Below are 24,989 nucleotides of genomic sequence, written 5' to 3' on the forward strand. Positions count from 1 at the left end.
TATGAAGACTTTCTTTGTGCCACAATATACGGTCCCTTTTCATGAATGTTCCATGGGCATTGGAAAGAAAGTGCATTTTTTAGTATCAATATAGAATGTATTACCTATATGTTACATCAATACATTATCTAGCTATCCATCCATCCATCCACATACACACATGTTCATAAAATGCACCTTACCATGCTCTTTCGGTCTGATCTGTCTGGGACTGACAGCTGGGTCAAACCTCTCAGCTCTGCTTTGGAAAAGCTGTGGCTGTTGGTGAAGTTATTTCTGACCATTTCATCTTGTTTGAGAATTGTACCTTCGATTACAAAATGCCCCTTCTGCTTGGCTTAACGTTTTGTGGCCCGGATTCCATCTTGTCTGATACTAAGATTGTGACTGCTGCTTTTATTTTTGTTTGCATTTTCCTGATATACATTGTCAATGGTTGAATTGTAACCTTTCTCACTCACTTTGTTTTAGGTGTGTCTCAGATACAGCACAGAGTTGGGTTTTGCCTTGTGACCCAATCTGAAAATCTCCCTTTAATTGACGAGTTAAGACCATTTATATATGGTGGGGCTAATGGCAGACTCTAGGAGGGCTCACGCCAAAGAGTGCTTCCCGGAGCTTCTGCTGCCAGTGTCCTTGCACCCACGATGAGCCACAGCCACGCCCTGCCTCTGCAGGAGACCTTCCAACACTGGGAGGTGAACTAGGCAATTTGAGACAAACCCTACTCCCACTAAGGACCAGGAAACTAGGGGACAAAATTTTAAAAATCATCTATTTGAAAGCATCAGAGAACTATTAAGGCAGAGAAGTATAACCAGGCCAAGAGGTGGTTCTTTGAAAAGACTAATAAAAAGAATTGGACCAGAGGGCAGACAGCAGAAGCAAGAAGAACTACAGTCCTTCAGCCTGTGGAACAAAAACCACATTCACAGAAAGATAGACAAGATGAAAAAGCAGAGGGCTATGTACCACATGAAGGAACAAGATAAAACCCCAGAAAAACACCTAAATGAAGTGGAGATAGGCAACCTTCCAGAAAAAGAATTCAGAATAATGACAGTGAAGATGATCCAGGACCTTGGAAAAAGAATGGAGGCAAAGATCGAGAAGATGCAAGAAATGTTTAACAAAGACCTAGAAGAATTAAAGAACAAACAAACAGAGATGAACAATACAATAACTGAAATGAAAACTACAATAGAAGGAATCAATAGCAGAATAACTGAGGCAGAAGAACGGATCAGTGACCTCCAAGACGGAATGGTGGAATTCACTGCTGTGGAACAGAATAAAGAAAAAAGAATGAAAAGAAATGAAGACAGCCTAAGAGACCTCTGGGACAACACTAAACACAACAACATTCACATTATAGGGGTCCCAGAAGGAGAAGAGAGAGAGAGAAAGGACCCGAGAATATATTTGAAGAGATTATAGTTGAAAACTTCCCTAACATGGGAAAGGAAATAGCCACCCAAGTCCAGGAAGCGCAGCGAGTCCCATACAGGATAAACCCAAGGAGAAACATGCCGAGACACATAGTAATCAAATTGGCAAAAATTAAAGACAAAGAAAAAGTATTGAAAGCAGCAAGGGAAAAACGACAAATAACATACAAGGGAACTCCCATAAGGTTAACAGCTGATTTCTCAGCAGAAACTCTACAAGCCAGAAGGGAGGGGCATGACATATTTAAAGTGATGAAAGGGAAGAACCTACAACCAAGATTACTCTACCCGGCAAGGATCTCTTTCAGATTCGATGGAGAAATCAAAAGCTTTACAGAGAAGCAAAAGCTAAGAGAATTCAGCACCACCAAACCAGCTCTACAACAAATGCTAAAGGAACTTCTCTAAGTGGGAAACACAAGACAAGAAAAGGACCTACAAAAACAAACCCAAAACAATTAAGAAAATGGTCATAGGAACATACATATTGATAATTACCTTAAAGGTGAATGGATTAAATGCTCCAACCAAAAGACACAGGCTTGCTGAATGGATACAAAAACAAGACCCATATATGTGCTGTACACAAGAGACCCACTTCAGACCTAGGGACACATATCTTTTCCCCTGAAAGTGAGGGGATGCAAAAAGATATTCCAGGCAAATGGAAATCAAAAGAAAGCTTGAGTAGCAATACTTGTATCAGATAAAATAGACATTAAAATAAACAATGTTACGAGAGACAAGGAAGGACACTACGTAGTGATCAAGGGATCAATCCAAGAAGAAGATATAACAATTATAAATATATATGCACCCAACATAGGAGCACCTCAATACATAAGGCAACTGCTAACAGCTATAAAAGACGAAATCAACATAACACAATAATAGTGGGGGACTTTAACACCTCACTTACACCAAGGGACAGATCATCCAAAATGAAAATAAATAAGGAAACAGAAGCTTTAAATGACATAACAGACCTGATAGATTTAATTCATATTTATAGGACATTCCATCCAAAAACAGCAGATTACACTTTCTTCTCAAGTGCGCACGGAACATTCTCCAGGATAGATCACATCTTGGGTCACAAATCAAGCCTCAGTAAGTTTAAGGAAATTGAAATGATATTAAGCATCTTTTCTGGCCACAACACTATGAGATTAGAAATGAATTACAGGGAAAAAAACGTAAAAAACACAAACACATGGAGGCTAAACAATACGTTACTAAATAACCAAGAGATCACTGAAGAAATCAAAGAGGAAATCAAAAAATACCTAGAGATAAATGACAATGAAAACACGATGATCCAAAACCTATGGGATGCAGCAAAAGCAGTTCTAAGAGGGAAGTTTATAGCAATACAAGCCTACCTCAAGCAACAAGAGAAATCTCAAATAAACAACCTAATCTTACACCTAAAGGAACTAGAGAAAGAAGAATAAACAAAACCCAAAGTTAGCAGAAGGAAAGAAATCATAAGGATCAGAGCAGAAATAAATGAAATAGAAACAAAGAAAACATTAGCAAAGATCAACAAAACTAAAAGCTGGTTCTTTGAGAAGATAAACAAAATTGATAAATCATTAGCCAGACTCATCAAGAAAAAGAGGGAGAGGACTCAAATCAATAAAATTAGAAATGAAAAAGGAGAAGTTACAACAGACACTGCAGAAATACAAAGCATCCTAAGAGACTACTACAAGCGACCCTATGCCAATAAAATGGACAATCTGGAAGAAATGGACAAATTCTTAGAAAGGTATAACCTTCCAAGACTGAACCAAGAAGAAATAGAAAATATGAACAGACCAATCACAAGTAATGAAATTGAAACTGTGATGAAAAATCTTCCAACAAACAAAAGTCCAGGACCAGATGGCTTCACAGGTGAATTCTATCAAACATTTAGGGAAGAGCTAACACCCATCCTTCTCAAACTCTTCCAAAAAATTGCAGAGGAAGGAACACTCCCAAACTCATTCTATGAGACCACCATCATGCTGATACCAAAACCAGACAAAGATACTACAAAAAAAGAAAATTACAGACCAATATCACTGATGAATATAGATGTAAAAATCCTCAACAAAATACTAGCAAACAGAATCCAACAGCACATTAAAAGTATCATACACCATGATCAAGTGGGATTTATCCCAGGGATGCAAGGATTCTTCAGTATACGCAAATAAATCAATGTGATACACCATATTAACAAACTGAAGAATAAAAACTGTATGATCATCTCAATAGAGGCAGAAAAAGCTTTTGACAAAATTCAACACCCATTTATGATATAAAAAAAAAAACTCCCTAGAAAGTGGGCATAGAGGGAACCTACCTCAACATAATAAAGGCCATATGTCAGAAACCCACAGCAAACATCATTCTCAATGGTGAAACACTGAAAGCATTTCCTCTAAGATCAGGAACAAGACAAGGATGTCCACTCTCACCACTATTATTCAACATAGTTTTGGAAGTCCTAGCCACAGCAATCAGAGGAGAAAAAGAAATGAAAGGAATACAAATGGGAAAAGAAGAAATAAATCTGTCACTGTTTGCAGATGACATGATACTCTACACAGAGAATCCTAAAGATGCCACCAGAAAACTACTAGAGCTAATCAATGAATGTGGTAAAGTTGCAGGATACAAAATTAATGCACAGAAATCTCTTGCATTCCTATACACTAATGATGAAAAATCTGAAAGAGAAATTAAGGAAACACTCCCACTTACCATTGCAACAAAAAGAATAAAATACCTAGGAATAAACCTACCTAGGGAGACAAAAGACCTGTATGCAGAAAACTATAAGACACTGATGAAAGAAATTAAAGATGATACCAACAGATGGAGAGATATACCATGTTCTTGGATTGGAAGAATCAATATTGTGAAAATGACTATACTACCCAAAGCAATCTACAGATTCAATGCAATCCCTATCAAATTACCAATGGCATTTTTTACAGAACTAGAACAAAAAATCTTAAAATTTGTATGGAGACACAAAAGACCCCTAATAGCCAAAGCAGTCTTGAGGGAAAAAAACGGAGCTGTAGGAATCAGACTCCCTGACTTCAGACTACACTACAAAGCTACAGTAATCAAGACAATATGGTATTGGCACAAAAAAAGAAACATAGATCAATGGAACAAGATAGAAAGCCCAGATGTAAACCCATGCACCTATGGTCAACTAATCCTTGACAAAGGAGGCAAGGATATACAATGGAGAAAAGACAGTCTCTTCAGTAAGTGGTGCTGGGAAAACTGGACAGCTACATGTAAAAGAATGGAATGAGAACACTCCCTAACACCATACACAAAAATAAACTCAAAATGGATTACAGACATAAATGTAAGACCGGACACTATAAAAACTCTTAGAGGAAAACATAGGAAGAACACTCTTTGACATAAATCACAGCAAGATCTTTTCTGATCCACCTCCTAGAGTAATGGAAATAAAAACAAAAATAAACAAATGGGACCTAATGAAACTTCAAAGCTTTTGCAAAGCAAAGGCAACCATAAACCAGATGAAAAGACAACCCTCAGAATGGGAGAAAATATTTGCAAACGAATCAACGGACAAAGGATTAATCTCCAAAATATATAAACAGCTCATGCAGCTCAATATTAAAAAAAAAACAAACAACCCAATCCAAAAACGGGCAGAAGACCTAAGTAGACATTTCTCCAAAGAAGACACACAGATGGCCAAGAAGCACATGAAAAGCTACTCAACATCACTAATTATTAGAAAATGCAAATCAAAACTACAATGAAGTATCACCTCACACCAGTTAGAATGGGCATCATCAGAAAATGTACAAACAACAAATGCTGGAGAGGGTGTGGAGAAAAGGGAACCCTCTTGCACTGTTGGTGGGAATGTAAATTGATATAGCCACTATGGAGAACAGTATGGAGGTTCCTTAAAAAACTAAAAATAGAGTTACCATATGACCCAGCAATCCCACTACTGGGCATATACCCTGAGAAAACCAAAATTCAAAAAGAGTCATGTACCAAAATGTTCATTGCAGCTCTATTTACAATAGCCCAGAGATGGAAACAACCTAAGTGCCCATCATCGGATGAATGGATAAAGAAGATGTGGCACATATATACAATGGAATATTACTCAGCCATAAAAAGAAACGAAATTGAGCTATTTGTAATGAGGTGGATAGACCTAGAGTCTGTCATACAGAGTGAAGTAAGTCAGAAAGAAAAAGACAAATACCGTATGCTAACACATATATATAGAATTTAAGGGAAAAAATGTCATGAAGAACCTAGGGGTAAGACAGGAATAAAGACACAGACCTACTGGAGAACGGACTTGAGGATATGGGGAGGGGGAAGGGTGAGCTGTGACAGGGCAAGAGAGAGGCATGGACATATATACACTAACAAACGTAAGGTAGATAGCTAGTGGGAAGCAGCCGCATGGCACAGGGATGTCGGCTCGGTGCTTTGTGACCGCCTGGAGGGGTGGGATAGGGAGGGTGGGAGAGAGGGAGACGCAAGAGGGAAGAGATATGGGAACGTATGTATAACTGATGCACTTTGTTATAAAGCAGAAACTAACACACCATTGTAAAGCAATTATACCCCAATAAAGATGTTTTTAAAAAAAAGCACGTTTAATGTACACAATTTGATGAGTTTGGACCTGTGCAAACACCCGTGAAACCATCACCACAGGCAAGGCAACAGACACACCATCACCTGTAAAAGTTTCTCTGGGGCTCCTCGGTTTTTGTTTGTTTGATTTGTTGTTGTCAACATGGTTTCAGTTCCATTGCCAGTGGCCTCGTTACTTTTTAGACAGAAACAAGGTTTACACCCTAGACATGTGGGTGGGGAGTAAAATATCGATACAATAAAAATAAAGCACTTTCCCTTTTGGATAACTTCTATCCTTTAGTTTTTACGTTAAATACTGGTTAGCAGTTCAGTTGACTTCAACAACCATTTGTGGGTCCTTACTACGTGTCAGGTGCTGGGGATATGATATAAATAACAAACCCCTGTCCCTAGGGAGCTTACAGTCCGGTGGATGAGGCTGCGCTGTAATAAACTGCTGCTTCTACATCCAAAGTGTAGCACAAATCTGTCCACTTCCTCGGGCTCCACGTGTCCAGCTGGCCTAGGCCACTGTCAGTCCTAACTAGCTCCCTACGTCCACTCCTGCTGCCTCAACTCCGTCCTCCACACGACAGACTGGGGGCGCTTTTTATTTCTCTCCTATACACACAAAACGTTAAAAACATAGCCCACACACTAATATGTATAAAATAGATAACTAATAAGAACCTGATGTATAAAAAATTAAACAAAACATAGTCCAGGGACCACCCAGTACACCTTCTAAACTCAACAACTATTAATATCATGTCATATTTGCTTTCTCTGCATGTAGACACCCTCCTCCATCATTTGAGAGTAGGTTGAAGACATTGTCACACTCCAGCCCTCAATACTTCAGCAGATGTTTCCAAAAGTAGGAGCCATGATACCACCTTCCCCTAATTACCTAATATCACCTAAAATCCAGGCCTGGGACTTCCCTGACAGTCCAGTGGTTAGGACTCCACGCTTCCACTTCAGGGGTCACGGGTTAGATCCCTGGTCGGGGGACTGGGATCCTGCCTGCTGCACAGCACGGCCAATAAATAAAATAAAATAAAATGGGGCTTCCCTGGTGGCGCAGTGGTTGAGAGTCCGCCTGCCGATGCAGGGGACGCGGGTTCGTGCCCCGGTCCGGGAAGATCCCACATGCCGCAGAGCGGCTGGGCCCGTGAGCCATGGCCGCTGAGCCTGCGCGTCTGGAGCCTGTGCTCCGCAACGGGAGAGGCCACAACAGTGAGAGGCCCGCGTACCGCAAAAAAAAAAAAAAAAAAAAAAAAAAAATTTCAAATTCACGCCAGATCTCAAATACTTAGTACAGAATAAAGAATGTAAAATGTCTTATTATGTTTATACTGATTACATATAGAAATGATATTTGGATATAGCGGGTTAAATTTTAAAAATTACTCAAAGCCGTTTCTTTTTACTTTAAAAAATTCACATGTGTGACTTACATATTTTATTGGACAGCTCTGGTCTGGGGGTCTGACTAGATTCCATCAAACCCTTTAGGAAGAAAGCTTCACAGGTGGGCCTGTCCTGGTGTCAGGCTGCCCTTGGTCTGTGGGGCTAAGTTTGGTCACTCAGTCAAGGGGGTGACTGCCAGATCTCTCCAATATGAAAGTACCTCTTCTCTTTGTAATTACTAAGTCACTTGGGATAGTTCTCTGGACCTGTGAGAATACCCTATTCCCCAAAGGCCTTCCACCAGTGGGTCTGGCACTCTTGATGCTGCTGGACTGACTCACGCTGGGAGTTGCAGATTGGTGAGTGTCCTAACCCCTCATTCCTTCTGCCCTAACCGCCCGGCACTCTTTCACGAGGAAGCATTTTCCTCCCCATACACATCTATTCCTTTACTTCTTTGAATCTTACTATAGACACTTAAAAAAATATATATCATTATCAATTTCATCATTATTCTTTTATTAATGCTCGAATTGTCCCAAATTCGTTGGAAGCCACTTCAAGGTGACTTCTGTGTCCTTTTGACATGCCCATTATTTTTAAAGCGCTTTCTTATTTTATATCACAAGATTTTCCAGGCTCATCTTTGCCTCCTCAGACGTGGACCCAGCCATTTCTTCGAGGAGCCCTGACTCCTTTTACTGGAGAATGGTATTTAGAAACCAAGATCCAGGCAGCAGGTGGGCTCCCTGCTACCGGGGTGTCATGGCTTCTAGGTCTTTCAGAGCACAGAGCTGGGAAATAATGAGTTTAAACTCAATTCAACTTTTTTCATTCTTTTTTATTATGGTAAATATACAGTACATAAAGTTGACCATTTTTAAAAAAATATTTATTTGGCTGTGCTGGGTCTTAGTTGCAGCACGCAGGATCTTCATTGCCGCATGCGATATCTTCATTGTGGCTTGTGGGATCTTTTTAGTTGCGGCATGCGGGCGCTTAGTCGCAGCACACGGGATCTGGTTCCCTGACCAGGGATCGAACCTGGGCCCCCTACACTGGGAGTGCGGAGTCTTACCCACTGGACCACCCGGGAAGTCCCTAAGTTGGTCGTTTTAACCGTCTTTAAGTATACGGTTCGGTGGCAGTAAGTACATTCACATTCACGTTGCTGTGCGTCCAATTCAAACGTCTGCAAGTTTCTCTCTGTCTTTAAAATGTATCCCACAAAGAATGTAAAATCAGAGTAGCTCTCGTTTTCTCTCTGATCCTTTTTGTTCTTATTTACTATTTTCTGTTCTCTTGACTGCTTCCATTCCTCCCCTCTTTGCCGCCTCTATTACTGTACTTTGTACTGTACTGTGACCAAAATGTCGTAAGTTCTATCTCTTGGGAACCTGGTAATTTAGTCTCCAGTAATAAGATGAAGATTTTCTTCAATATCTTTCTATGGTTCACTCTACTTTCATTTTCAATCATCATGTTATTTGTCCATTACTCAGATAATTAGATGAGGTCATGATGGTAGAGCCCCCATGAATGGATTAGTGCCCTTGTAAGATTCATGGGAGAGCTTGCTTCCCCTCTCTGCTCTCTGCCATGTAAGGGTATAACAAAAAGTTGGCAGTCTACAACCCGGAAGAGGGTTCTCAGCAGAAACCACCCTTGCTGGTACCCTGATCTCAGACTTCCAGCCTCTAGAAATGTGAGAAATTTTTGTCATTTATAAGCCACCAAGTCCATGGTATTCTGATATAACAGCCCAAACAAAGACATTACCCTTAGTTATTGGTAACTAGAATATGAACAACATGAAGGCTACAACTGATCCCCTGTATAAGCTCCAGCCCAGGGAGGGGCCCTTCACCTGGCCTGGGAATGAGGGTCAGGAGACTTCTTTTATATATATTTTTTAAAGCATTGAGATTGACGTGTTTTTGTTTTCATTTATTTATTCGGCTGTGCCGGGTCTTGGTTGCAGCACACGGGATCTTCATTGCGGCATGCAGGATCTTTTTTTTTTTTTTTTTTTTTTTTTTTTTTGCGGTACGCGGGCCTCTCACTGCTGTGGCCTCTCCCGTTGCGGAGCACAGGCTCCGGACGCGCAGGCTCATCGGCCATGGCTCACGGGCCCAGCCGCTCCGCGGCACATGGGATCTTCCCGGACCGGGGCACGAACCCGCGTCCCCTGCACCGGCAGGCGGACTCTCAACCACTGCGCCACCAGGGAAGCCCCTTGCAGGATCTTTAGTTGCGGCATGCATGTGGGATCTAGTTCCCTGACTAGATATCAAACCTGGGCCCCCTGCATTGGGAGCATGGAGTCTTAACCACTGGACCACCAGGGAGGTCCCAAGAGGACTTCTTGAAGGAGATGCCTGGCCAGCACTGACTGCTATATTAATTAAAATGAGGTCTACATGGGGTATGACATTCCTCCACTCTAAAGCCCAGTTGTTTCCTTATTAGAGAATCAAGACTGGAAGTGCTCCTTCCTATTTAAAACCACAACTTGAATGCTGCCTGGCCCTCAAAGTAAGAGACACGAAATACAAAAAGCAGAAGCACAGCCCACCCCACCCCCCACCTCCCTGCCACACAATGCAGGCCCTTTGCTGGGCTCATCTTCCAGTTGAGAAGGGAAAGAAATGTGATGGAAAACAGTAAGAATTCAGCCCCAGTGATAAAGCAGTGTTTAAAGAATTTCACTCACACTCAGCTGTGAGCAGTTAAGAGGAATAACACAATGAAGCAGAAGAGAAAGAGGCCAGGACCTACCCAAGCAGAGGTCCTCTGAGATCTCAGCGCTGAATTCAAAGGGCATAAGAGGGGGAAAGTTTGACTTCAAGGAATGAGACAAAGGGAACACTCTCACTCCACATGCCTCGCTTCATGGATGACAAAGCACAGAGCAGGAGGGGAAATGTCTGACCCTGGGTGGCATTTCATCACAGGCTCTGTAGTCCTGGCTCAGATGCTCCAGGGTAAGGCGGGAAACTTTGAGTTAGCAACTTATGAAAACAGCGTAAGTTGATTCAGTAAGATTCAGCAAGAACCGGAGAAAAGGTGACTAAAGAGAGTGCTAACCAGGATTGATAAGGACACAGGAAGCAAGGCCTTGCAAGAACTGCTAGTTATAATACAGTCTTGTCATTCTTCTGAAGAGTAATTTGGCAACGTCAAAAGATGTGGATCCGTCAGCAGATTAAAGGGGACTTCCCCGGCGGTCCGGTGGTTAAGACTCCGGGCTCCCAACGCAGGGGGAAAGGTTCGATCCCTGGTGGAGGAAACTAACGTCTCACATGTTGCGTGGTGTGGCCAAAAAATAAATAAATAAATGAGATGATACGAGAAGATTTAAGTACCTGAACCATTTGACTTAGCATATATACCTATGGACCGTCACTCAGGACGTTATTAGACAAGCATTCGAAGATGGAGCTACAAAGATGGTAATTGAAGCAATATTAATAGTATCAAGAAGATGAAACAACGTAAATGTCCAACAATAGGGAATTGGTAGAAACATTAATACTTTAAAATATTGGAGGGACTTCCCTGGTGGTCCAGTGGTTAGGATTCTGCGCTCCCACTGCAGGGGCCCTGGGGTCAATCCCTGTTTGGGGAACTAAGATCCTGTAAGCCGTGCAGTGTGGCCAAAAAGAAAAAATTAATAAAATATTGGAATAATGCCAAAAAGCCATTGAAAAGGATGTGTTCAGAAGGATATGGACAAACTGGAACCCTTGTGCACTGTTGGTGGGAACGTAAAATCGTGCCACTGCTGTGGAAAACGGTATCGTGGCCCCTCAAAAAATTAAACCAAGAATTACCATACAACCCAGCAATTCCACTTCTGGGTATATGCCCCAAAGAATTGAAAACAGGGTCTCAAGGAGATATTGTACCCCCAAGTCCATAGCAGCATTATTCACAATAGCTAAAACGTTGAAACAATCCAAGTGCCCATGAACGGATGAACGGAGAAGCAGAAAGGAATCTGATTCAGCCTTAGAAAGGAAGGGGATTCTGACACCTGCTACAACATGGATGAACCCTGAGGACGTTATGCTGAGTGAAATAAGCCCGACCCAAGAGACACACGCCACATGATTCCACTTATATGAGGTCCCAAGAGTCGTCAAATCCATAGAGACAGAAAGTAGAATGGTGGGGGCCAGGGGCTGGGGGAGGGGAAGAATAGGGAGGTTAGTGTTTAATGGGGACAGAGTTTCAGTTTCACAAGATGAAACGGTTCTGTGGACACGTGGTGGTGACGGCTGCACGACAACGTGAACGCACTTAACACCACTGAACTGTACACTTAAAAATGGTTAAGATGGTAAGTGTTATGTGTATGTTACCACAAAAAAGAAATGAAAGATACCTAGTTTCTGGTGAAACTCTTCATCAAAACTGAGTTTTTGGTGAAACTTAGCAAGGAACTGTTAAACATTGTTGGTGGGAGGGCAAATGGTTAAAAATTTTCAGGAGGGCAACTTGTTCATAAAGGCAAATCATATATATTCTTTAAAAATGATCCTATACCTTTTTTAGTGCACAGCTGTGCTTTATTGGGGGGAAAGTAAATAATCCTTACAAGGTCACATTTATTTTTATCTTAATAATACATGAACGTGGTCAACAGAGAAAAGTCAAGATGCAGTGCTTATAAAGCAAACAGCATTCCTCTGCTCCATTTCTGCCCATCCCAGTGAACCTGCTTTCTAGGTATACCCATTTTAACCATTTTAGCTCTTTCTTGGAGGATTTATGTCCATCGTTCATACCCTTTTACTAAGGGATCCCCTGGTGAGAAGCTACCCTAGAAATATAATCAGGTGTGGGTACAAAGACGTAGGTGCGGGGCGTCCGTCCCACTGGTATTCATATTGACAAGAAAAGTGGGAACGGCACTTGTTAGGACTGTTGAAATAAATGATGGTCAAAATGTGCCATAAGAGGTGAAGCAGTCAGATCTATTTAAACGACATGGCAAGAAACAACTATCAATTATATACATTACAGAATAAAATGCGGATAGGGATTATCCCTGGACAGTGGCTGACATTAAACACAAATTTTCCTTGTGTACTCGTCTTAATTTCAAAATTCTCTTTAATAAATATACATTTGCTTATAATCAGAAACAAAGAAAAAAAAAAAAGACATGTTCAATCTACTAAGTTGCCAGACACCCTGTGAAAATTCTTACCTGGATTTGTTGTCTCTGTCAGGGCTCTCACTTGGGCATGGAGACGTGCAACTCAGACTAGCTTAAGCAAAAAAAGGAAAGAGAAGAAAAGAAAGGAAAAGAAAAAGGACTTGACTGGTTCCCGTAGCTGTGCCCCCGGGTGCGGACGACCACCCAGGCTCGGGCCGTCCCTGCGGTCCCCCTCTCCTCACTCTGCAGGCAGGTGGGCTGCACCCCAGCCTCCCCACCTGTGACGGGCCAGGCCCTCCCACGTCCCCCAGATGATCCACAGCGGGAGGCAGGAGGGCCCCAGCAGGGGAGGAAGGAAGCCTGGAAGAAGTCAGAATGTAAACAGGACGTGGGAATAAAGGTGATTCCTATTTTCTTTACGCTCTCCTGTGTTTTTTACGATGAGCACGTATTCCTTTTCCACGATTAGTAACCTCTTTATGAGCAGGTAGCGTGGACCAAACCCTGCTGCCTGTGCTCCCAGCCCCCAGGAGGTGGGAACTCCTGCCACCTTCCCTCTAGAGGCAGGATGAGGTGGGGGAGAGGCCGAGCCACTTCCCTCCCGCCAAAATCAAGGCCCCAGACCCCAGATAGCTCCCCCTTCCCCTCACCTGGTCTGTGGTACGTCGCCTGGGAGGGACTCTGCTCTAGACACAGGCCTCCAGGCAACTGGGCTCCCCACTGCAGCCAGCATGCGGCATACAGCTTCATCAGTGCAGATGCAAACCACACCTTGGAACGCGCTGGGTGGGGCAGATGACCCTTGGGGAGAGCGACGCGGGACCAGGCCCTGGCGGTGGCTTTCCGGGTGTCACAGCATCGGGACCAAATCCCTGCTGTTTGGTTACAGTCTCCGAGGCCCGGCCCCTGGATCCCACACGGCAGGTGGCAAGGGCTCCCCAGCAAGCCAAGGGACAGTGACCTTGACCTCAGCCCACCGCGGAGGCAGGGCAGCCAGCGGGGTCGCAGGACACAGGAGGCTTCTCGGCTCTTCCCTCCACCAGCTGTCACCTTGCCAAAGGCCGCTCTGGCCCCAGAAGGCCCTGCCGAGGCCCGTGCACCCCGGGGGCCTCCTCGCCCCGACGCCAGGGCCCCTCCCGCACGTCTGGCTCCGGGATCCCAGCCCCGGAGACTCACAGGCCACGGCCACAGAAACCCGTCCGACACCGCAGGGGTAGGGAGAGCGGCCCCCGACAGCCAAGCCCTGACCTCAGGGTCCTGGCAACACCCTCCTTCAGAGGATGGACAGGAGCGCTGCGGAGACGCCCGAGGGCGGGTGGGGGGAATCTCGATGAGAGGCACGGGGCGGTGAACACGAAGGGAAAGGGGCCAAGAGCTTCCAACCGACGCCCATCCACAGGAGGAGCGCGGGAGGAGCCTCGGGCGAGGAGCAGGGCCTTCGGTGCAGACGCCGCAGGGCTGGCACCCAGGCCTCTCCCCTCCTCCCCGCGGGGACACGCGGAGTCCCTGCCACAGGCGTCTGCAGCTGGGGCTTTCTGGGCGTCACGAGTCCTCAAGAGGCCTTTTCCTCAATCCAGCTTTAGTGAAAAGACAACTCAGGTATGAAAGTAGAGAAATGGACAGACTCATCAGGCACGTTTCAGGGTGTGTCACGCGTGGTTATTGCAGTTCACGGGCAGGATGCAGCCCAGGGCACGGGCTCCGTGGCGCCAGCCGGCTGTGCAGCAAGCGCTCGCCGTCTGGAGGGCAGCCCCTCCTTCTCGCTGGGGCTGGCATTGATGCAGCCCGCAAGACCGGCACAAGGCCTGTCAGGCGCCTTTCTGATGCAAGTCGCTGACCTGCCTTAAGTGGACGTGAAAACATGGCGCAGGGTGCTGACTTCAAGGCAGGGAAACCCTTAAATTCGCTCCCGTGTGCTTCACGTCCTGCGGGCTGCTTGGTTCACACAGAGACGGCGTCGCCCATGCGTCCTGCACTCACACTGCGTACCTCACCCCGCGCTCACCACCCAGCTCAGCAGCGCGGGGTGCACGCCTCCTTCCTTCCAGAACGACCGTATGGATTCCACCGGCCACAGGTTCACTGAAGGCCCCCACGGTGTGGACCGGAGATGACTCGCACCGAGACACACTCGGCCCCAGAGAAGGACGGGGTTAACTCCCGCCCAGCCCCCAGTTTGCAGAGGAAACGTGGTCACACACTCTGGGTCTATACTGAAAAACCATGGATGTTAGTGGACAACCTCGGCATAAATCCCTCGGGAACAGACGGGGTTCACGGCAGGATAATCCACTGGTCCAAGGAGACCTGGGAAAAATTCCTAAATTTAATGCTACCACAGAAAGTCTCTCCAAACCACTCTTCCATGTTCAAAAGAAAATCATCTTTCCCTGTGATCGTGGCGAATGATGTGACAGCTCTAAGGATCAGAACACGGGGACGTCCCTGGTGATCCAGCGGTTAAGATGACACCTTCCAATGCAGGGGACGCAGGTGTGATCCCTGGTCAGGGAACTAGATCCCATACGCCACGGGGGAACTGAGCCTGCGTGCTGCAACTACTGAGCCACAACTAGAGAGAAGCCTGTGTGCCCCAACAAAAGATCCCGCGTGCCGCAGCTAAGACCCAATGCAGCCAAAAAAAAAAAGAAGAATCAGAACACGTAAGGCAGAAATTGAAATGATGTGCACTGTTTTATGGTTGTTCTACAAGATGCTGATTTCTGAGTCTAGTGTGAAATGCTTTGCCGTGGACAGACGATCTCCTTTCGAGTGTTGTAAGCCATTTCTTCTTTTTGCATCAGAACAGTTTTCACAGCAATGACAAACATCACCGTGAGGATGCTTCTCGCTGGGCTCAAACTGTACCTTATGGCTGGCTTTCAAACTATGTAAATTATCTTACGTAAGAGGCACTGAAAAAAGAAAGCTGAACAAAGAAAGTTTTACCTTGGTGAAATATTCCTTTTAACACATCACATTATAATGTGATAATAATAATAACAGAACGTGTGTCACCCTTACCCCTCGAGTGAAGAGTCTGTGGAAGAAGCCTCTCTTCTGTCTGGGAGCTGGCTGATATGTCTTCTCTTCTGGATCTAATGCCACATTTCCCCTTTCGTTGATGTCCTTGGAACATTCAGACTCGGTCATCTGCACCCACAGAAGGGCAGGACAGAGGAGTGGTGGAGGCCCCGTGCGGCCGGCCGGCACCGCCCACCCGGCCCCCAGCCCAGTGCTCGGCAGCCACTCTGGCCCCCGTCCTCGGCTCCTACTTCCCCTGCTTCCTGACCTCCTCTTGGGGGAGGTCACGTGGCCGCCAACGTGGCCCCCAAAGCAGTGAACTCCCGTCCAGCCAGCCCCGCTCAGGGAGCAGGGCTCAGGGCGGCAGAAGCCCAGCAGACCCGAGAGGGCCACCTCTGTCCACCCCCCGTGAAGGGACCAGGGGCAGCTGCCACATATAATTTTACCTCCGAACATGCACACGTGCGCGCACACACAAATGGATGTGTATGTAAAATAGCTAAAAAGATATCTTAAAGAGGAAACTTCATTCTACACACATAAGGTTCTTCTTGGTCGTTGTAACTAGCTAGGTGGGCCGTGCTGCAACGGGCAGTACCTTGCTCTGCCAGGGGATGGAGACACAGCCCGTGATGAACTGGCTGTGGAAGGTGCAGTCAGTGCTGTCCAGGCGGATGCCCTTCACCGTGGAGAACTGCTCGATGTCCAGGACGTCCCTGCAGTAAACCACCTGCGGCTGTCACAGAGCACAGAGAGGCGCGGCTGAGACGGCCGCCGCTGCGTTTGCTTCCCTCAGCGGCGCTCAGGACACCTGGGAAGCCGCCGCACGCACACCTGCACCCTCCTTTCCTCGCCATCCCTCCCGGCGTGGAGTACGTCCAGTCCTTGCTCTAGCAACCTCCAGAGCCACAGGCCCCGCGGCCCGTCTGCTCCAGCTCCCCACTCTCTCGCCCACAAGCCCCCCGAGGCCCCCTCTTCTCTTTCCTGCACGGAAACGGGCCACGGCAGAGGCTGCAGGTGGAGAGGGCGGATGGGGTGCCCCTGCTGGGACACGGCAGAGGAAGCCTCCAGCCCTCGGCCTCCCTCGCGCACGTGCTGTCCACCTGCTTGGCCCCCATCTGCGCTGGGCAGGCCCCCAGGCCCCCAGCCCCACCGGGCACTGGCATCCTCGGGCGCAGAGTCAGGCCAGCAGGCAGGGCGTGTGGAGCCCGGGCCGCCGCCTCTGGAGCAGGGAAGCCAGGGCTCAGGGATGCGTGCTCTGCTCTCCCCGCTCAGGGAGCCAGGGCTCAGGGATGCGTGCACGACAAGGAAGGAGCGTGCCGATCCCGGGCCCCTGGTCAGAACTTCTGAGAGCAGTGGAGAGGGGGGAGCCGCCAGTGGGGGGCCGGCCCTCAGGAGACGGTGCAGGGGACGCCCGAGCCCAGGCCAGAACCCCATCCTGCGCCCTTGCCAGGCTGCCTGACGCCCTCAGACGCTGCTGACAGCGGGCCCCCGGACCGTCTGGTTAAATGCAGGAGAGCCTCCGGAGCAGCCCCAGCGCCTCTGCCCCTCACTCCCCAGCCGGCGCCCTCCTCAGGGAAGGCTGCGGCCCGCGGCGCACAGGGCCTGGTGGAAAGAAGGCTCTGAGCAGCCCCGGCTGGGTTTTCCTCGTCTTGGAGCTGGTCCTCCCCGTGACTGTAGTGCCTGGAGCAGGTGGGAGGGCGCTGCGAGAACGAGCTCAAAGGGAGAAGCTGCTGCCACAACACGTTCCACGTAAACATAATGCATCCTGACTGTACAACCAAAACTATTTTAACCGCACGTCTCAGCCCCATCACATCCTGCGGAATGATCGAATCTCCACGTTTCCATCACAGGCCTGCAGCAGCTCAAGGCCAAAGAGGGGTCTGCTCCGGCCCAGCTCCGACGTGCGCGGGGCCTGCTGGGCCCTGGGGACGTGGCCCCGTGTGGCCCCGCCACGCGCTCACCAGGAGGCTCGAGCGGCCACTCCAGGGCCCTCAGTGTGCAGCCAGGACCTTGCGAGACCCGGCGTGGGGAAGCGCATTCCGGGCGGGGGAAGGGGCCGCGGGAACGTGGGGACCCTGGCGGGGCACCCCGGGGAGGGTGTCGGGTGCTGCTGAGGTTTTTGAGCAGGGCAGTGACCTGGGTGGGCTCCACCAGCCAGGGCGGCAGCGGGCCGGGAGGGCCTGTGCGGACGGGCCAGGGGGCACCGGGGGCGGGACGGGTGGTCCTGAACCTACCTGGAAAACATCCGTTTTCTCAGACACCCCAACACCCCGCTGCTCTCTGGCAACACACTTACGTCAGGACGGAAAGGGGGGTCTGACACGTGGGTCTCCAGCCTCTTGAAGTTAACGTCCCTGAACACAGGGTGTCCCTTGACTTCAGCCACTCCTTCGCCCCTGCAGCCCAGGCGCTGCTTGGGATCCTTGGTGAGTAGCTGTGGACGAGTGAAAATGGAGTCAATGGAAGCTCCAAGGATAAAAGAGAAAACCCAGAAAAGCTCCATAACAAAAATGGCCAAAGAATCGGGGTGGCAAAGAGCACCTCCATCTAAACAAAGTCACTAAATTTCAAAGTATCAACCAAACCCCGTTACTTCAGATTTTACTGATTTAGAATACGCAATGCTTCAAAAAGGAGTTGAAACTGAAGTTTTGCCTTTGAGCTATCAATAAATAAAGAGGTGGCTAAGAGGGCTTCCCTGGTGGCGCAGTGGTTGAGACTCCGCCTGCCGATGCAGGGGACACGGGTTCGTGCCCCGGTCCGGGAAGATCCCACATGCCGCGGAGCGGCTGGGCCCGTGAGCCATGGCCGCTGAGCCTGCGCGTGAGAGGCCCATGTACCGCAAAAAAAAAAAAAAAAAAAAAAAGAGGTGGCTAAGTAAATCCTTAAGAAAAGTTTACCCACGTAAAAATTAGGGGATTTTTTTCAAGAAATAGAAGCTCTTGGGAACTTCGCAGACACCACTTTCATGCCAAGTTATGTTGATTATTAGAAACTATTTTAATCTATTAATTAAACAGATCACTAAGGACCTCAGATGAGGCAAAAATTTAGCAAACCTAGCTCTAAAAGTTGTATATTCTTAAAATTAATAGAAAGTGTTTCTTTCAAAAGTATTCCTTACTTATACATTTAAACGGGCAGACCTCGGAGATACCGCGGGTTCGAGTCTAGACCATCAGAGTTAAGTGATTATTGCAGTAAAGCAAGTCACACGAATTTTTTGGTTTCCCAGTGCATATAAAAGTTACGTTTATACTCTACTGTAGTCTGTTAAGTATGCAATAGCATTATGTCTAAAAAAATTGTACCTAATTAAAGAATAAAGCTGCTAGGAAAATAGTGGCAATAGACTTGCTCAACACAGGGCTGTCACAAACCTTCAATCTGTCAAAAACACACTATTTGTGAAGCACAATAAAGATGAGGTATGCCCCTTATTGCCAAAAGTTCAGATAGGCCTTCTTCCACAATTAGCAGTCAAAGAGGTCTGCCTCTGCTCAGAGCGACACAGGAAAGGTCTGGGCCTCCAAAACCTAGCCTAGGCCAGGGGCTGGGAAGCTGCAGCCCAGGGCTGTACCGCACCGGTGCCTGCTTCTGTAAATAAGGCTCTGTGGGAGCAGAGCTGGCTGTTAGCTCAGGGGTCTGTGGCTGTTTGCGCTGCAATGGTGAACTGAACGATGCGAGAGAGACCTGCAAAGCCCTAGTGACACCACCTGGTGCGTCACAGGAACGCTGGCTGACCCGTGGCCTCGACTCCCAGCCAGCACCCACGTGTGGCTCCCGGCTCGTGTGCGACGCCCCTGGGCCGGGCCCCGCCCGCTCGGCCATGCCCCGCGCACACACACCGAGGCCGTCTGGTCTCTCGGCCGAGCTGACTCCTACCAGACACCACCGATGGGAATACACCTGCGTAGTTGGCGCGGTGCCGGGCTTTCCCGCGGGACTCAAGCTTCTGCAGGCAGCTGCCGTGGGAACTCCAGCACGGAGCCAGGGCGGGGCTCAGTAACACAGGCTTCCTTAATTAAGACCAGACCTGAACATTGTGTCAGGCCAGATGCAATGACCGCACCGCAGGGACTCCATGCCTCTGTCAAGCCTGCTGCCAACTCACGCGGTCCAGGGGCCTGACCGGGCAGCGCCGGGCAGCGGAAAGCACCTTGTGCCCGTGCTGCCTGCTGCCACTGACTATGGGACACCACGGAAATCAACTTTTAATTTTTCCACCGTGCAGCTCTGAGAATATCCTAGAAAGCCACCGTGGGGTTGAAATGAAAACAGAGAGCTCTGAAAATGACCCAGCGGTACCCGACACCAGGTGTCACGGCGGGGGCCCGGCAGGGACGGGCAGAGGTGGGCTGTCCCCTTCGCGTGCAGTCAGCGCTGGGCCACATCCTGGACCCTGCAGCTGCCCACGCTCCCCCCTCTGTGCCCTGTTCACATCGACCTTGCATCTGAGGTGGCCCCTCCTCCAGGCCGTCTGTTGGAATTTCACAGACTCTCTAAGAACTAGCTGTTGCTCTGCTCAGCAGTTACCGAGGATTCACGTGGGACTAAACACTTCACACGCACGCTTTCATTTTATCCTGCTGGCAATTCTATAAGGTAGAAGTTATCCACCGTCTGTATCTTCTAGATGAGAAACCCGAGACCCGGAGGGGTGAGCGCGTGGTGGTGGGAGGCTGGGCCTCGACCCCGGGCCCTGAGTCACAGGCTGGGCTTCACGCAGACACCACCATCTTTCCCACGAACAGCACCCCTTCATCCTGAAAACCCTTTAGGCTTCGCTTCTATCTTGTACCCGTCAAGCTCTGCTTTTGACCCTAGCTTCTTTCGTGTTACTTTAGGCTTGCCATTCAACTGTGTGCTCCCGAGGGGCCGGCCCCACTTCGCACATCTGTATGCTCCTGCAGCCCCATCGGACCATCGCGTGCCAGCAGACACTGGGTCAACATCTACCAGCTGAACAGCAACAGCAGGGTGGCCAGGAGGCGGTTACGGAGGAGCTGACTGAACGCCGTCAGCTCCAAGCAGGGTGAGCAGCCCGAGAAAGGCCACCAGCACACGTCCCTTCACATGTGGACACAAGAGGAGACGGACCCCTAGGTACTTCATCCCCAGCCAGTGTCAACTCCCGCAAGACACACCGGCTGACCCCAGCACCCACTGGGGGACCACGCCCCGCGCTCTGTGGCCGCAGTCCAGTGGCCTGGTCCTCCGTCCTCCATCCTGCCACTCCCCCCCCCCCCCGTCAGCCCTCCCCCCGCAGCGCGCGCCCCCGTGTGTCTAACTCCGGCAAGGAGCCCGCCTCCACCTGCCCCGTGTCCGCACTCTCCTCTGCGACCCGCTCACACCCACAGTCGCTCCTCCAACCGCCCCTCTGCACCCACCCAGCCCCGCGGCCTCTCTCCTGCTTCTTCAGACCCGCTTAAGCAAGCCCGACTCCGCGCCTGCTGCGAGCTTCGCGCGTCCTGCCTGCACACAACCAGCCACCGACCTCCCTGGACGCCCACGCGGCCCTTGGCGCGCCGGAAGCCCCTCACTTCTCCGCACACCTCCAGCGGCTCCCTCCCACCCTCGCGCGCCACAGGAGGACGGGACAAGCTGCCCGGCGCGCACCGAGTCGCCGCCTCCGCGCCGAGGCTTTGCTGCAGCCCCTCCCCGCTCCTGCACGGTCTCAAATCCTAGGGGCGCGGCCTTGCCGTCCACCCGGAGTCCGACGGCTTCTTACTCGCTCTGCCACCACCCAGGGCTCAGACTCCCACCTGAATCTCCACAAAACCCGGGCCGGCCCCCCTCCTTCTGTCCCGTGGATCTCTTCCCGGGAGTCCCAGCGCATCAGCCCCCGGCCTCCTGCCCCGGTGCGGCCCCTCCTCCCCACCCCGCCCCGCGGCCAGCCCCTCCCACCTCCCTGCCGAAGATGCCCGTCTCCCAGGCCGCCTCCCCTGAGTGGGTGAGAGCACCGGGCTTGGGGGCAGAAGGGCTGGGATTACTGCCTGTTTTACTCAGTGCCGGGGAAGGTCCCATGGGGGACGCGCAATACATTCTCGCTGGCTGCAGATGAAGTTTAAAATGTGCTCAGAAAATCCTGAGTATTGGCTTAAGAGAAGTTAAGCGACAAGGAGAGCTTCTCTCATCCCCTTACATCCAGGATGGCCTGGGACTGACAGTGCCAGGCGCATGGCAGGCCATCGGGGCAGGGTGTCGATAGGACCACAGTCCCTGGCGACCAGTTAAAGGGAGTTCTGAGGAACGTGGGCAGAGAGAAGAACCTTACCGCTGCAAAGCACCCCGAAGATTCTGTTTCATGTTTAGCGTCCTGTGAAGTTGGCCAGCTGTGCTCTAAACAGTGACCCGACACCACCCTTCCCTCTCAGCTGCACCTCTGGGGAAAGCAAACGATGAACTCTGTTCTGCGTGATCAGAACCCCCGAGGAAGGCCCTGTCCCTGGCACCGCGGAGCACCAGGTGGCCCCTCCTGAGCCTGAACGGCGGTCGGTCGGAAGACTAGGCCCACTCCCGCCCTCCCCGAGCGCGACTTCTCGGAGAAGACTTCTCCGAGTACCGCTCTGCCTCCTCCTTCACTCTCCGCTCCACCTCCGCCCTATCGACCTTCTCTCGGAATTTTCTGAACGGAGACTGTCCCTGAACCATTTCGTATATCAGACAGCCACGTCCCCACCAATCAGGACTGAATGTGTACCTTTCATGATTGAGAACTTCGGGAGCTACATAACAAACACAGGAAATGTAAATTAAATCAAATTAAATGCCCTCATACTTAATTGCAAACAACACACTGTAAATTTAATGTCTGTCACCACGTGGATGACCCTCGCCAACATGTTAAGCCAAAGAAGGCAGACACAAAAGGCCACAGAGCGCGTGAGTCCACCCGTACGAAACAGCCAGAAGAGACGAGTCCACGGAGACAGGAAGCAGATGAGGGGCTGCAGGGCTGGGGGCGGACGTGAGGAGTGGGGAGTGACTGCTGACGGGCGCGGGCCTTCTCTGAGGTGATGAGAAAGTTCTGGAATCAGACAGTGGTGAGAGCTGCACACCTCCGTGAACAAACCGGAATCCACTGACCTACACACTTCGGCTTGGTGGGTTTAATGGCACATGAACTGCATCTCAGTAAAGCTGTCATTACAAACCATTCCTGCTGCTCGTGGAGTAACTACCGTGGGGAAACCCCGCCTCCAAACAGGCAGCGCCAGGCCCCCGGGCGCCCCTTTTCCCTCAGAGTAAGACCCCAGCAGCAGGTGACAGCAGCCACAGTGGAATGGGGGGAGGGTAAGTGCGGGACTCAGCAGAGGCCCTCAGGGTCCCTCATGTCAGAGGCCCCCCTGCGTCAGGCTGGGTCACTGCCCTGGAGCTGCGCGCATAACTCTGACAACCTTGTGGGGGTGTGCGGGGCCAGTGAGCACAGCGGAGAGGCCCACTGCCCTGTCCCTACTCTGGCCCGTCAGCAGAGAGGAGCGCAGGCCGGGGGGCCAGGTATGCTCCCCAGCAGCGGGCCAGGGCGGACCCCAGGTCCCTTCCCGTGTTCAGTTCTCTGTGTCCTGAGGGCAGGGGCGCGAGCACCCCGGGGTGGTACATTACGTACCCATGTAGCTGAGCGTTCCGACTCTTCCTTGGATGGTCTCCCCTTCCGGGATCTCCACGGCTAAACCAAGATCTGAAATCCGGATGTGTCCTGCATGTGGCCAAATACATGAGACAAACCACAGGGGGTGAGCTGACACTTTACCAATAAAGAATGGGAAAAAATCTAAAAGACACGGATGGAAATTATAGCAATTCATACTTGGAAACACTTAGATATAAAATTACATTTAGGGAGTTCCCTGGCAGTCCAGTGGTTAGGACTCCATGCTCTCACTGTCAAGGGCACGGGTTCAATCATAAATAAATAAATAAAAATAAAAAATACAAAAAATGAAATTACATTTAATTTTTGCGTTCAGTTCCACTACCCGCAGGAAATTAGATTTATGCCTGGATATTGATCAGGAAGCCCTTTAACCATAGACAACTACAGGATAAAACAGGAGCATTAAGTTTGCTATTTTATTTCCACATAACTACCAGACACATAAATAAAACTATAATGGAGGGCTTCCCTGGTGGCCCAGTGGTTAAGAGTCCACCTGCCAATGCAGGGGACACGGGTTCGAGCCCTGGTCCGGGAAGATCCCACATGCCACGGAGCAACTAAGCCCGTGCGCCACAACTACTGAGCCAGCGCTCTAGAGGCCACGAGCCACAACTACTGAGCCCGCATGCCACAACTACTGAAGTCCGTGTGCCTAGAGCCTGTGCACAACTACTGAAGCCACCGCAATGAGAAGCCCGCGCACTGCAACGAAGGGTAACCCCCCCTCACCGCAACTAGAGAAAGCCCATGCGCAGCAATGAAGACCCAACACAGCCAAAAATAAATTAATTAATTAATTTAAAAAAAAACTATAATGGATACTATATCAACTATGAAACAGCAAATAAACACTCCCTGTCGGAATACCAAGAGGCTTATACACAGGGACAACAACAGACAAATAATACGGAGTTTTTCTCTAAAGAACAAATGGTAATAGGGTCAAGGAAATAATAAAAAACTATGTTATGGGGCTTCCCCGGTGGTGCAGTGGTTGAGAGTCTGCCTGCCGATGCAGGGGACACGGGTTCGTGTCTGTGAGTCTGTTTCTGTTTTGTAGATAGGTTCATTTGTGCCAGATTTTTTTTTTAATTAATTAATTTTTTTTTGTGGTATGCGGGCCTCTCACTGTTGTAGCCTCTCCCGTTGCGGAGCACAGGCTCCGGACGCGCGGGCTCAACGGCCATGGCTCACGGGTCCAGCCGCTCCGCGGCATGTGGGATCTTCCCGGACCGGGGCACGAACCCATGTCTCCTGCATCGGCAGGCGGACTGGCAACCACTGCGCCACCAGGGAAGCCCGAGTTGAGAGTTTTTAACTCTTTCCTCCCGAACTCAAAGGTTCAGAAATGTTCCTGGTTTCCACTGAGGTAGCAGATGGAGCATAGGTCTGCCAACCTTCTTACCCAGCTTCCTACTGAAAGGAACAAAGACAAAATCACAACAAAAAGAATGAAACGTGATCTGGAAAAAGAATACAGGGCACCCTCAAGAGTGAGAAATTTGAGGATTACCTGGAAGAGAGAAAGCCTATGGGGCTGGATTGTTAAAGGAACCTCTGCAGCTGAATCTGCAGAGATAAGCAGGTTGCCCGGGTGTCTGGGTCCCAGAAGCCCCTC

The 24,989-nt window shown here is 49.3% G+C and overlaps 2 protein-coding genes across 2 annotated transcripts in view; both read right to left on the reverse strand.

The window, feature by feature from the left end:
• Positions 1-13,287: 13,287 nt before the first annotated feature.
• Positions 13,288-19,542, reverse strand: LOC132426349 (G protein-coupled receptor kinase 4). Its single transcript, XM_060013206.1, has 5 exons — positions 19,486-19,542; positions 18,008-18,145; positions 16,304-16,441; positions 15,706-15,834; positions 13,288-15,610 (listed from the first exon to the last, which is right to left on the reverse strand). Exons 1-5 carry the CDS (start codon positions 19,540-19,542, stop codon positions 15,578-15,580), a joined length of 495 nt encoding a protein of 164 aa, XP_059869189.1. The 3' UTR covers positions 13,288-15,577.
• A 2,676-nt stretch (positions 19,543-22,218) lies between these two features.
• LOC132426350 (uncharacterized) overlaps positions 22,219-24,989 on the reverse strand; it is a 31,609-nt gene continuing 28,838 nt past the window's right edge. Inside the window, exons 3-5 of the mRNA XM_069540717.1 lie at positions 23,321-23,410; positions 22,512-22,741; positions 22,219-22,356 (exon numbers count right to left, since the gene is read on the reverse strand). Of these exons, the coding sequence (XP_069396818.1) occupies positions 22,219-22,356; positions 22,512-22,741; positions 23,321-23,410 (458 nt within the window). The remainder of the gene's footprint in view (positions 22,357-22,511; positions 22,742-23,320; positions 23,411-24,989) is intronic.

Source organism: Delphinus delphis, chromosome 5, assembly GCF_949987515.2.
Source record: "Delphinus delphis chromosome 5, mDelDel1.2, whole genome shotgun sequence".
NCBI lineage: Eukaryota > Metazoa > Chordata > Mammalia > Artiodactyla > Delphinidae > Delphinus > Delphinus delphis.

Coding starts and splice junctions, on each gene's coding strand:
- LOC132426349 (XM_060013206.1), bottom strand. CDS start 19,542: ATGGCCGAGCGGGCGGGGCCCGGCCCAGGGGCGTCGCACACGAGCCGG. Junction 16,442..18,007: donor ACCCCCCTTTCCGTCCTGAC/GTAAGTGTGTTG, acceptor GCTCTGTGACAG/CCGCAGGTGGTTTACTGCAG. Junction 15,611..15,705: donor ACAGACTCTTCACTCGAGGG/GTAAGGGTGACA, acceptor TTCTTTGTTCAG/CTTTCTTTTTTCAGTGCCTC.